At 34.6% G+C, this 14,198-nt stretch overlaps 1 protein-coding gene across 27 annotated transcripts in view; it reads left to right on the forward strand.

Moving 5' to 3' along the window:
* EPB41L2 (erythrocyte membrane protein band 4.1 like 2) overlaps positions 1–14,198 on the forward strand; it is a 279,109-nt gene that overhangs the window by 152,458 nt on the left and 112,453 nt on the right. For all 27 annotated transcript variants that reach the window (XM_074309829.1, XM_074309834.1, XM_074309837.1 and 24 more), the window contains exon 4: positions 2,466–2,570. In XM_074309829.1, coding sequence (XP_074165930.1) covers positions 2,466–2,570 — 105 coding nt within the window. The remainder of the gene's footprint in view (positions 1–2,465; positions 2,571–14,198) is intronic.

Genomic DNA, 14,198 nt, shown 5'->3' on the forward strand with positions numbered 1-14,198 from the left:
TTTCCTTTTTCTTCTTGGAACCCAACAGAGTGTTTGTATAAACTCATTAACGAAAAGGAGGAGTGTGTCAGGCTTTACTTCTCAGTTGGGTGTTCCCAGGGGGCACACATCTTAATTGGAAATGAGCTACCCCTTTGACTATGTTCTGTCATTGATTGGACAATAAGCTTTTCTATGGTTGTCAAAGGCATTTATGTTCCTGTTGATAGCAGTCTGCTTAAATAAAACAACCTATTTGCCAACAATCGTATGAAGAGTATATTAAATTCTTGAGAGGCAGACAGTGTAATACCCCATTCCCAATAAATTTACCCTGTTTGAATGAATAAAGGAGGTATATTGTTTTAACAGGAATTTTAAAGGGATATTTATAAATAGCTGCTTAAAAAACTTTATATTATGTAAATATGAAGAAAAAATTTAATCCTCCACTTTCACTGAATATTGATGGATCTCCTTCTGCAGTCACATTATCCAACAGTATTTTGTTTTGTCTTGAAAGAATAGGGGGTGGGGAGAGAAATGTCCCTGGCAGCAAGGCTTGAGTACCAATGTCTTTGTTTTTTATAACATGGAATAGTTTGGTTATTGCTGGTGGTAGTGAGTTGACACACTTTTGAGTATCTCTACCCTGAACATTTTCTTATATCCTTCCCAAAACTCCTTAATGCCTCTGTTGATGAGTTCTTTGGGGACCTATCTGGTACCAAGAAGATGAGGCACATTCCTCTTCTTATTTTTTCATTTTCGTATTTTCTGTTTTATAAGAAATATCAGTACTCAGAATTTGTATCTTGTTTTATGATGAAAGCTAAAGTAAAAGTGAAAAGATGGGCCGTGTCTCCCTCTCCTGTGTCCTGGAATGACCACATTTGGAAAATTATCTTCCATGTTGTGTACCATATTTTTGGAAGAATTTCCTCAAGTTCTAGTGCATTGAGAGACAGGAGCCATAATAGCAAGGTAATTGAAGGTCATGCTCCCAGATAATCAAGCGAAGGATCCTGAGAATGGGAGATGAGAATGCTAAGCCGAGAAAAGGTATCTTTGTAGGTATGACAGCCTTTTGCATGCATTTTAAGAACTACTATACATAAAGGGGAATAGATTTCTTCTTGGCTTAGATTGTAGAGTTAGAAATTGCAGAAAGGAAGATTTACATTTAATGTAATGAAATACTTCCTAATAATTTGTGTTCTTGGGGAAACTAAATGGTATAGTAGATAGAGCACTGGTCCTGAAGTCAGGAGGACCTGAGTTCAAATCCAGCCTCAAACTCTTTAATACTTAACTAGCTATGTGACCCTGATCAAGACACTTAATCATCCCAATAGTCTTGCAAAAAAATTAAATTAAAAATAGAATAAAATGAAGTCTTAAAAAATTTTAGTGCTCTCCCAAAATAGAATGGGCCATTTTCTGTTGTTATGGATTCTCCTTTCATTGGAAATCTTTTATTGAAGATTATTTAACTGTTTCAGGCTATTTAGAAGGAATCACAGTTCAGATACTAGTTAGACAAGGTGACCTTGAAGAATTTTTTCAACTTTGAGATTTCTTGATGATAACTGTCAGTATTGATGATAACTAATAACAGTAACTAATGCCAACCTGTGGTTGGGGCAGCTAAGTGGTGCAATGCATAGGGTACCATCCCTGAAGACAGGAGGACCTGAGTTCAAATCTGGCCTCAGACACTCAATATCTCCTAGCTGTATGACCATGGGCAAGTCACGACCCCAATGTTTCAGGGGAAAAAAAAAAGAGGACCTGTGATTTCATCAATTCAGGAGTTGTTCCAAAATAGGGCAAATAATAATCCATTCTGTGTGACCTTTGTCCCTTTTCTAAAAATTAGGCATAGGGGATCCATACAGCATTCTGGAAACTTTCATTGGTATTTTATGTCTCCTAACCATGAAGTAACACTTCAGCGATGGGTCTTTGCATTCATGTAATTTTCCATTGTTAAAGAGTTCTTTCATTTTCTGAAATCAATCTAGGCTGTTTTCACTTCCTTTTTTAAAACTTATTATTTATAAATTGATTTAAAATTTGTAATATTCTTGCTGTAAAGAGGGTGTGCCAAAAGGCTTAGTGCAGTCAGACTTTGGGGACATTCTGTATAACTTCAATTTATCTTCCCAGTTATCCTGTGAAGTTGGTGCTGTAAATCCATATTTTACAGATATGGAGACATGGGCTGTAAGAAATTAAATGCAACTATGCTTCTGGTTCCAGAGCTAAATAGCAGATGAAACAGGATTTTAAAAAAATCAAAATACTGTGTCAAATAAATAGAATAAATAAACAAACAAGTAAACAAACAAATAATGCATGGATAAGTTGGCATTCAGTATTTTTGTTAATCCAGTTAAAATCTTAATTTTAAACTTTTGTTAATATTAAAATTTATAAGGAAAGTAAGAGATTACTAAATGCGTTTTATTTGATTTCTTTTCCAGAAAAGGGCTACGGGTCAAGTACTATTTGACAAAGTATGTGAACAACTTAATTTACTGGAGAAGGATTATTTTGGACTTTTATTTCAAGAAAACAATGATCAGAAGGTAAAATGAATTGTTTTTATTTTATTTTATTTATCTCAAATAGTTTATTTTGTCTTAAATAAGCATTGTTGGATTTTGTTTCTAGTTCGTTGTGGTTTTTAAAAATTAAAATGGAATAGTTAAGGTGGTGTTTATCATCAAAGATCAGAAGGAAGGATGCAGTATGGTAGATGTGGTTATTTTGTAGAATGCTCTTCTTTTTCACTTCAGCCTCCTGGTTTCTCTGGCTTTCTTTAAGACCCAGATTAGATCCCATTTTCTGCAAAAGGCTTTCCCAGTATTATCCACTTTTAATTTCCTCTCCTACTTGTACTATATACATTTTGTATGATCATAGTTGTCCAGATATTATTTCTCCCATCAGAATATAACATACTTGCATGAAAACTTTTTGTCCCCTTTTTTGGCATCTCTTACTTAGCACACTATCTGATACATCATTAGAACTTAATACATGATTGTTCACTGACTGACTGGACTAAGAGCTAAGGAAGGGAATATTCCATCATTGTACAAACCAAGGTTTATGCAAGTAACAAAAAGAGGGAGGGATAAAATAATGGATAAAAAAAATCAAGATACGAAAATGTCTCGGAAAAAATAGGAGTATTTCATTGAATCTAAAAAATAAAATTTAATAGGGATAAATGTAAAACATGTAAGGTAAAAAAAAAAACTGACTTCACATGGAGAATATAGGAGGGTATGGTTACATAGCACTTTTTGTGTAAGAGATTTGGGGATTTTAGTGGAAAAGCTAATACAATCTTAAAACTGTGTTACAATAGCTATGTCTTCAAAGAGTAAGAAGATAATTCATCAGTAATCTAGGGGACATCCAATCTTGCAGTTGCTGAATGGAATTTAAGAGGTGTATAAACTTGGAAAATGTATTTGAATCCATTAATTCATCTTCTTTTTTTTAAACCCTGTGCAAATTAGATTTTATTAATAGGAATCAGGCTGGCTTGGAGTTTATATGATATAAACTGTGGTTTCTTGTACATCCCAGCTCCTGCTTAGTTTGTGTAACTGAAATTCTTGTACTCTAACAATCAGCTTTGAAGACTTGAGAATACCATGCATCCAATATACAAACAAATTAATCTTTCTATGATTGGATTATTCTGGGGGATAAGCCAGTTATATCTTCCAACTTAATTGCTGTCATGCCCAAGGGATTCTGGGACCATAGGATTAATAGGGGATAGGGGAGCAGTTAGTGAATTGGCAGCTTTTACCAGATGGTAAATAGAGAGGTATGTGAGGCAGGTTCTGGATGATAGCCAGACCATGTTACCTGTGGAGCATTTCCCAGTGCAAGTGGGAAATTGACTGGATGGGGTAGGAGTAGGAGTGGGGTTGGGTATAACAAAAGTCTGTTACAAAGTAAAATCAGGCCACAGGAATGTAGGGAGGTTAAATAATAAAAAATCTGGGGAGGGGGCAGGGATGAGGAATGGAGATCTATAATTGAAGAAAAGAAAAAAAAATCATTCATTGGGAAAAGAAATAAAGTCCAGCAAAGTTTCTATAAAGGCAGCAGTCTCTTGATAGTCTTAAGTTCCTCTCATCCTTTTTTGTTTTTTTTTTAAATTAAAGCTTTTTATTTTTCAAAACATGTAGTTGGATAATTCCTCAATATTAACCCTTGCAAAACCAATCCCTCTCATCCTCAGTGGAATTCTTCTCAACGAGACCTTGATATCCAGATAAAATTGAAAAATTTCTTAACTCCATGTAGAAACTGAAGTGCAAGGGGAGCTAGGTGGAGCAATAGATAGAGCAATAGATAGAACATTGCTCCAAGAGTCAGGAGCACCTGAATTCAAATTTGTCCTCAGACACTTATTAGTTGTATGACCTCTGGCAAGTTCTTTAACCTGAATTGCTCTCCTACCCCTCCAAAAAAGAAACAAGAAACTGAAGTCTCTGGGTACCTGTAACTGTGACTCAAAATTGCTTTATTTCTCTCAGTTTTCTTTTTCTTTTTTTTGGGTGTGTGTGTGTGGATGTATTAAATTTCCTACAACTTGCTTCAAGTAATTACACACACACATACACACACACACACACACACACACACACACACACACACACACACACACACACACACACACACACAGTCTACCTCTACTTCCCATTTCCTTAGGAAGACCCAGCTTCGAGATTGATCTCTTTTAAAAGCTAATCATGTGACCCTAAGAAAATCACACAACCTCTAGGTATTTTAGGTGTCTTCTACTGGTGTTGTTAGAGGTTATTTCCATGTGCCAGGACTACCAGTGTCAGTGAAATAATAATGTCAGTTGCTTTTCTATGTGCCAGGTACTACACTAGTTTAGAGTGTTACAAAGACATGCATGAAATATTTCCTCCCCTTAAGGAATTTACATTCTATATTTCCACACAAATATTCTGCCTTTGTTGTTGTTCAGCCATTTTTCAGGCACTTTGGACTCTTTACTGACCCCATTTGGGGGTTTCTTTTAATTTTTTTTTTTTTTTTTTTTTTAATTTTTTATTTTATTTTATAATTATAACATTTTTTGACAGTACATATGCATGGGTAATTTTTTACAACATTATCCCTTGCACTTACTTCTATTCAGATTTTTTCCCTTCCTCCCCCAACCCCCTCCCCCAGATGGCAAGCAGTCTTATATATGTTAAATATATTACAGTATAATTTAGATACTATATATGTGTGTAGAACCGAATTTTTTGTTGCACAGGAAGAATTGGATTCAGAAGGTAAAAATAACAGTTTACATTCATTTCCCAGTGTTCCTTTTCTGGATGTAGCTGGTTCTGTCCATCATTAATCAATTGGAATTGGATTAGCTCTTCTCTATGTTGAAGAAATCCACTTCCATCAGCATACATCCTCGTACAGTATCATTGTTGAAGTGTATAATGATCTTCTGGTTCTGCTCGTTTCACTCAGCATCAGTTGATGTAAGTCTCTCCAAGCCTCTCTGTATTTCTCCTGTTGGTCATTTCTTATAGAACAATAATATTCCATAACATTCATATACCATAGTTTACCCAACCATTCTCCAATTGATGGACATCCATTCATCTTCCAGCTTCTAGCCACTATGAAAAGGGCTGCCACAAACATTTTGGCACATACAGGACCCTTTCCCTTCTCTAGTAGTTCCTTGGGGTATAAGCCCAGTAGTAGTATGGCTGGGTCAAAGGGTATGCACATTTTGATAACTTTTTGGGCATAATTCCAGATTGCTCTCCAGAATGGTTGGATTCTTTCACAACTCCACCAACAATGCATCAGTGTCCCAGTTTTCCCACAGCCCCTCCAACATTCATCGTTATTTGTTCCTGTCATCTTAGCCAATCTGACAGGTGTGTAATGATACCTCAGAGTTGTCTTAATTTGCATTTCTCTGATCAATAGTGATTTGGAACACTCTTTCATATGAGTGGAAATAGTTTTAATTTCATCATCTGAAAATTGTCTGTTCATATCCTTTGACCATTTATCAATTGGAGAATGGCTTGATTTCTTATAAATTAAAGTCAATTCTCTGTATATTTTGGAGATGAGGCCTTTATCAGAACCTTTAACTGTAAAAATTTTTTCCCAATTTGTTACTTCCCATTTGGGGGTTTCTTGACAAAAATATTGTAGTGCTTTGCCATTTTCTTCTCTGATTCATTTTACAGAGGAAGAAAAGTAGGCAAACAGTGTTAGGTGACTTGATCAGAATCATATGGCTAGATATTTTCTTGAGTCTAGATTTGAACTCAGGTTCTCAGCACTTTGTTGACATACCTAGCCACTTTAAATATCTGCCTATTAAAACTTATTATTAATATTTTCTTCCTTGATCTCCCCCCCCCCACATCTGTTAAGAGTTCTGTATAGGATTTATTGTGTCCATCTGGCAACATATTTAAGACAGTTTTTTGGTAACAATTTAAGGGGAAAAACCATAACATTTTCAACTGATTTAAAAGAGATTTAACAAATGTTTGTTTCCTCCCTCTCCTCTTTCTTGATTTTTGTGACTTGTTTTTGTCGTATCTGCTATCTGACTACTAACAGTGGGAGATATGGGTTGTTAACTAGGAGGGATGATCAAAGCAACCAAGATTTTTTTGAAGATAGAGGTAGCTAGTTGAGAAGCAGCTATTATATAGAGGGAAATTGAAATTAAAAAATAGGGATGAAAAGCAGGGTCAATCTTTTGGAATAGAATGGAAGAATAGAATGCAATCACTTGTGAATATGTGTCCCTTGGTTCATGGAATAGATCACCTCTTCATGTCATATCGGTATGTGAAGGAGGAAATGGTTCCAGAGATGTGGAATAAGGCGAGATGTGAAATAAGGAGAGAAAAGGGAGCTTAAAGCGAGTGGCCTTGGTTGTTTTTTTTTTTTTTTTCCCCAGTGAACTGAAAATTTCAGCATTAAGATGAAGTATCTCTAGATCACAAAAAGTACTACCACTTTCTAAAGGGTGAGATTTTTATTTGTTTTGGCAAAAGTCTGCTATTTATCATTTCAGTTTATCATTTTAAAAAAGGCCAACCAAGGCCATTGTTGTTTGTATGGAGATTTTTCTATTGAAACAAAAATCTCAAGTCTACCTTTGATGTAACCAGAGCTCCCTTTCTTCTTTTTAGCTACACACTAAGTTGGAAGAGTTTCAATTCACACTGTGTATAAAAACACATCTATTTCAGTGTTAGATCTTTTTAATGTCTGTTGAGAACCATTATGTAAATTTTGCTATGGAAAATGCCATATAAAATCTTGGTGGCATTGAACAGCAATGTTCCTCTCTAGAGGTGAATTCTATGCCTATATAACTCACACGCATTTCTAGTTTTCATTAAGAATTTTGGACTCTCTTTAAAGCACAGATGTTGCCTTGAAATATTGGTGTTGGCATTTGGCCTCATATACTATTACTACATGGCATATTTGAATAAAAAATTATTAGAGGTGTTAGTTGATATTAACAGCTAGCTTCCTGTGAAAAAGTAATTTTAAAACATTCAATAGTTATATCTTTTTTGGCAATAGACTAAAATAAAAAATTGGATACTCAGAAAAATAAGCTTTTCTTTGTTAATATGTTGCATACATTGCAGGTAGGTTTCTTTTTACCTTGAAATACCAAAAGATTCAGTGAAATAAAACAGACCACATAGATAGGTATACCAGAGGAGACTTCCTAGTTCATGAGATCCCAGAACACTGAACCTTTTGCATTGAATTAGGCAAAAGATACATTTTACCTTCTCAGTGAGATCCTTCTGTAATAACCTAATAATTGGGCCTTTGGTAGAGAAATGCCCACCCCCCCCAGCATAATTAGCCTAAGCAAAAACACTACCATGAAAATAATTGCCTTTTATGTAGCAACATCTGTTTCAAAGTGCACAATATGGAAATTCCTTAAATTTGTGAAACTTCTCCAGATTTTGTATTGATACTTAAGCAAAGGAAAGTACAGGGGAAGATAGAGAAAAATAAATTGAAAATCAGTTATGTTGGTTATGCAGAAAGAAATCCCATAGTTATATGTCATGAATATTTAATATATATATATACATATATAAATATATATATTTATTTCATTAAATATTTCCCAATTACATGTAAGAAATTTTTAATATTCATTAAAAAAAAAACCTTTTTGACTTCTTTTTTCTTTCTTTTCCCCACCTTGCCCATTGAGAAGGAAAGCAATATAATATTGGTTTTACATGTGAAGTCATTTCAGAACATTATCATATTAAATCATAAATATTTTATTAAGGAAGTAAAAGAAGATTGGACATAGTAAGCACCTTGGATCATAAAATATGAACATAATCATCTTAACATACTAAAAGTGACTGGTTATTGATATGGAAACCATTTCCACATCACATCTTTGTGAAGTAAAATATTAACTTGTCATAGATTAAAGGTTAAAATCAACATACAATAAGAAGAGGCAAAAATGAGAAGATAATTTGTGCTTTGTTCTGCTGAAAAAAAACAAACCCAACATGAAATCAATAAAGGTAAAATCATGGCCGCTTATTACATATCACATATACTAGAAGAAATAAAAATGGTGCTTAAGTATCCATCATCTGGAAGAGCAGTTGGACCAGACAAGCAAAATAAAAAGAAAATCTGCCGTTAAGTGATACTATTTTGAATAGGATCTAAAGTGTTAATTTTCAAGATATTTGTAACAGTAGATATTAAATAATTAGAAAAATGTTATGAATGAAATATTTTATAAGTATTTGGTTTTAGCATTTTTACCCAAAAACGGGGATCAAGAAGACAAGGGAACTTTCCATCAAATGTATGTTTTTTTATTTACAAAATCTTTATGTAGAATTATCTACCTACCTTTCTTTTTATCTATCATCTATCTGTGGTTCATCAGTATCTATCATCTGTCTGCTTATCTATCCATCATTTGTTTATTTATCTACTTAAATACTTTTTAATGTATGCATAATCTATGTATCCTTTCATCTATCTACCTATCATCTCTCTGCTTATCATTCTCACCTCTCCCTCCCTCTCCCCCCACCCCAACTCCTGTTTGTCTCTTTCTCTGTAATCTGTCTGCCTATCTGTCATCCATCATGTATCCTGTCCTGTCTGCCTGACTTATTTATCAGTCTATCTCCTCTACTCCCAATAGAAGCTGAGGAAACTTTTCTTTTCCTTTCTTAGTATTTAGCATAGTTTCTGGAAGTGTTTATTAAATACTTATTCGTTAATTAATAATTGAGAGGTTAGAGTATGTATCACTAGGGTATCATCAGATTTTATGATACTTCCCACACTTCTGTCTTTGAAAATACTAGAGGGTGTTTATACTTCTTAGCAGGAATGGAACATATTTCATGGAAGAAAGTGTTTTTAAAAAGAGGAGAAATGAAGTAAGCTAATTTGGGCTCATTCCCTATAGTACTGCTTTTTTGAATATTTGACTCTTCAGGAGGCAGGGTTGTGCTCATAATATTTAACTGGTTTCGGGATTTGGAGTTGAGAGCATTATATGCACGACACACTTAAGTTTAATATGAATTATTAACATTTTCTTCACCACTTTCTTAAGTCTGGACAATTAGCAAAATGATAAATCATGCCCTGATTTGTAATATTTTCAGATTTCTGATATAAATACTCACACTGAAAATTTAACAATTAAATCTCTGTTAGGAGTTGGCTCCAGTACACCTCTGGGTGTGACAAGTGAAGAGGGGGCGGAGCTACCTCAGTCTTGGTCAGTCCTTTGTCTTTTGGCAGCCCCTTGAGAAGGCCTTCTTTGCTGTTGTAGAGGAATTTGTTTGGCTTTGGGACATAACTCATTGGATTTACAGTTCTGTAAATAAGTACCCATTGCCAGACAAAAACTGTCATGTACATAGCACTGAAATTTTATCCCCTTCAAGGATAGATGACTGATAGCAAACTGTAAAAGGTGACATCTTGCAGAGATGTCATAATTCCTTGGGGTAATACAACCAATCTTTCCTGCTTGGATAGTTTCCTGTTCAAAATTATATCATGTATAGAATTAGCATTATTTTTCACCATCCTCTGTCAGACTGGTTTCTTCCATACCAAACTATCTGTTTAATTGAAGGTTTAGAAGTCTTATGTGTAGATCTTAATGGTCACTCTCTCTCTCTCTTTTTTTTTTTTAATTTAATTTTTATTTTATTTTATAATTATAACTTTTTTTTGACAGTACATATGCATGGGTAATTTTTTACAACATTATCCCTTGCACTTACTTCTGTTCAGATTTTTTCCCTTCCTCCCCCAACCCCCTCCCCCAGATGGCAGGCAGTCTTATACATGTTAAATATATTACAATATATTCTAGATACAATATATGTGTGTAGAACCGAATTTCTTGTTGCACAGGAAGAATTGGATTCAGAAGGTAAAAATAACAGTTTACACTCATTTCCCAGTGTTCCTTTTCTGGATGTAGCTGATTCTGTCCATCATTGATCAATTGGAATTGGATTAGCTCTTCTCTCTGTTGAAGATATCCACTTCCATCAGCATACATCCTCATACAGTATCATTGTTGAAGTGTATAATGATCTTCTGGTTCTATTCATTTCACTCAGCATCAGTTGATGTAAGTCTCTCCAAGCCTCTCTGTATTTGTCCTGTTGGTCATTTCTTACAGAACAATAATATTCCATAACATTCATATACCATAATTTACCCAACCATTCTCCAATTGATGGACATAATGGTCACTCTCTTTTAATTATTTTCCTTCTTGTGTTACTTTTCAGCATCTCTGGGTTTCAGTTTTTTCATGTGGATAATGAAGTTTGACCAGATGATCTCTAAAGGTCCCTTCCAGCTCTTAACTCTGTGGGTTGGATGATGGATGTAGGAATAAATAATTGTTTTCTCTTGGCCCCAGCTCTTTCTCTGATTCATTTTTTCCCCTGCAGTAGTTGTCACCTCCTCAGATTAAAATACCACACATCCCAGCCTATACTCCTCCATATCTACACCCCCCAAGTGCAAGCAGTGCTAAATCCTGAATGATGTTTTCTTTTTCTTTTTCTTTTCCTTCATTCTTGTGCACTCATCACAGCTGTCCATTTATGAGCCAGCTGTTATGCTGGTCTGCAGCTGCAGGGTGTGGAGAGTGAATGCTAAGCCCTCTTCTGAGTGCAGAATTTGAGCTACTCTCTAAGCCAGCACCAGGGCTCCCTTTAGAGACTATCCCATTGACCTTTCACATCAGTAATCCATGCAGCTGGGGAGTACAGTATAACATAAAACTAGACTGAGTTCAATGGTGTGTTTATTAGTATTTTTAAAGTGGATAATCTAAAGTAGAAGGATGTCCACCTCTGGATCTTGGAAATCTTTCACAAATATTCCCCTAAATGCAGGCTAACTAATGTTAGCAGAAGTAAAATCCAAATGGGTTTTCATATGTTACTCCTGTTTTTAAAGCATTTTTTCCTCTCTTCCTCTCCCACCCCAAAGTGTAAATATGAATAAGTTTTTTTTTTCCCCCCGCTACATTGCATTTGGAAGTTTATGAGAATTAAAAATTTTTATTGTTCAGTTTTTTCTTTATAACTGTATAAATTTGTATTTTAAACAGAAATCTCTTATATTCTTGTTTAGTTGTATCCAATTCTTTGCGAATGAGTGGAGGTTTTCTTTGTAAGCATACTGAAAGAGTGTCATTTCCTTTTCCAGCTAATTTTACATATGAGGAAACTGAGGCAAGCAAGGTTAAGTAACTTGCTAGTAAGTAAGTTAAATAACAGAGCTAGTAAGAACCTGAGGCCAGATTTTAACTCTGATCTTCCTGATTAGAGGCCTGGCACCGTGTCCACTCTGCCACTTGCCTTCTCTTCTCTAATGGCCTATTTAAATATTTTTGCTATTCCTTCTAAAGCATAATGGAAAAATAAGATACCAATTGGGGATAAACTAACATAAACTACATGATAGCCATTCAAAAAGAAAAAGGAAAGGCCAAATTAAGACACCATTTTTATTTTCAAAAGCTTTAACTTTCATTGCTATCCATGTTCCTAAGTAATGCAGTTTTGTTTACTTGGATAAGGCAGCATTAAAGAGTATTTAGCTGGATGTCAAAACACCTTTGCTGTAAGGCTGGCTCTTTTCTTGACTTAGAAATTAGCTAATTTCCAAAATGAACAAATGAGATAAGATTATTCCTTCCAGTTACAAAATTCTATCTGTGACTCTTACGTGTACATTCCTTGAGAGCCGGGGCCTACTCCTGTTTAGATTTTTATGCCCAGGATATAACACAATTCTTGGTTCTTTGATTATAATTAATAACCTTTGGCAAAATAAGTACTGTATTAGCATTTCTTTTTCAGATACTGAGTTAAAGAAGTTTGCCTTAATAAGATTTTTTGTACTTAGAGTAACTTACTAAGGAATAGTAACAATATAGTGGAGAGTTACAAAGGAAGTAAAGAAGGAAGAAAAGGAAGGACAGAAGAAAGAATGGGTTTATGAAATATCTCCTTTAGGTCAGGAACTGCGTTAAATGCTTTATCTTTTTTATTGGATCCTTACTACAACCTTAAAAAGTAGATGCTTTAATATCCACCTTTTACAAATGAGTAAACTGAGGCAGATGGAGGTTTGATGACTTGCTCGTGGTCACTTAGCTTGCAAATGTTTGAAACTGAAATCTTTTTGACCCCAGGTCCAACACTTGATCTACTATAAGTGCTACCTACCTGCCAAAACAAAAAAAGGAAAGGGACCTATTTTCCTTACTTACCTGTGTGACCCTGGGCATGTGACTTAACTCTGGACCTATTTTCTTTGTAAATGAGTTGACTGAACTAAATCAACTCTGAGGACTCTTAGGTCTAAATCTGTGATCCTTTGAATTGAGATTTTGGATCATCAGTAGCATTTTTGAGATGTTCTTTGCTCAGTGCTGTACCTATAGTTCAGAAGAATGACTCTTCCATAGCACCTCACAAAAAAGGTATCTGGGAAAACAGAACTAGTAGACATGAAATAGAATGAGATATGTGTAGTATATGTAAATCTATTTTCCAAAAAAGAGAAGAGAGAGACCCAAGTATGGGCTACATCAAAACATTATAAACAAGTTTGGGACTTAGTCTTGGAAGATAGGGTTTTGGTTAAATGCAGGGGAGCAGAAAAGGCTTTCTTGGCAAAGAGGGATGGCATGGAGGTGAGAATGAGCATGGAATTTGTATTGATACCTAGTACACTACATGGTTAGAATAGAAATTACATATAATCGATACTGGGAAATAAGTTTATAATCAATATTGTGGTAAAGGGGAAAGTAAGAGTATGGAAAGTCTTAGAAGCAAAATAGAGGAATTTTGATTAGATAGATTTATATTAGACAGACTTGATTTTAGTTTAAGCTTTTTAATTTTGAGATGTGGTGTCAAAAAAGCTAGGTAAAAATCTCAGGTGACCAATCAAACATTGTCCTTTGGCCCAGTTCTCTGTCATATAATATTTGATTAAAAAGAGGATAGGATAAAGTCTTTATGACTTAGTAGTTAGACTGAAAGAGTAGAAGAAAGGAATCTGGATAATATGAGACTTTTTTTTCGTTTACTTCAAACAGACTAACAATGATATAGGAAAACAATTCCTGATATAGGGTATTGGTCTTAGAATCAGGATTTCTGTCCTCATATGTATTTACTCTATGGCCTAGAGAGGTAAGTCATTTAACTTTTCTGAGTTCTAGTTTCTTCATCTGTATGATGAGTGTTAAGAGTGATAAATGCACCTCTTTCTCACAGAGTTGTTGTCAGAATCAAAGTCTATAAAGTGCTTTGTAAATCTTAAAATGCTATATTAATGGGAATAATTATTATTCCTCTTCTTTCTCACCCTTCTCGCCTTCTCCTCCCTTTTCTTTCTGTCTCCTCTTTCTTTAGTACTTCTCCTCCCTTTTCTTTCTGTCTCCTCTTTCTTTAGGACTTATTGTATTATAAGGAAGACTAAGATGAAAAAAAGGAATTTTGGGCTCAATTTTTGATTTTCTAAAAGTTATTTAACTCTATAACCTTTGTCTCCATTTATTATTTAGAAATTGATGGTAATAA

Source organism: Sminthopsis crassicaudata, chromosome 4 (genome assembly GCF_048593235.1).
Source record: "Sminthopsis crassicaudata isolate SCR6 chromosome 4, ASM4859323v1, whole genome shotgun sequence".
Lineage (NCBI taxonomy): Eukaryota > Metazoa > Chordata > Mammalia > Dasyuromorphia > Dasyuridae > Sminthopsis > Sminthopsis crassicaudata.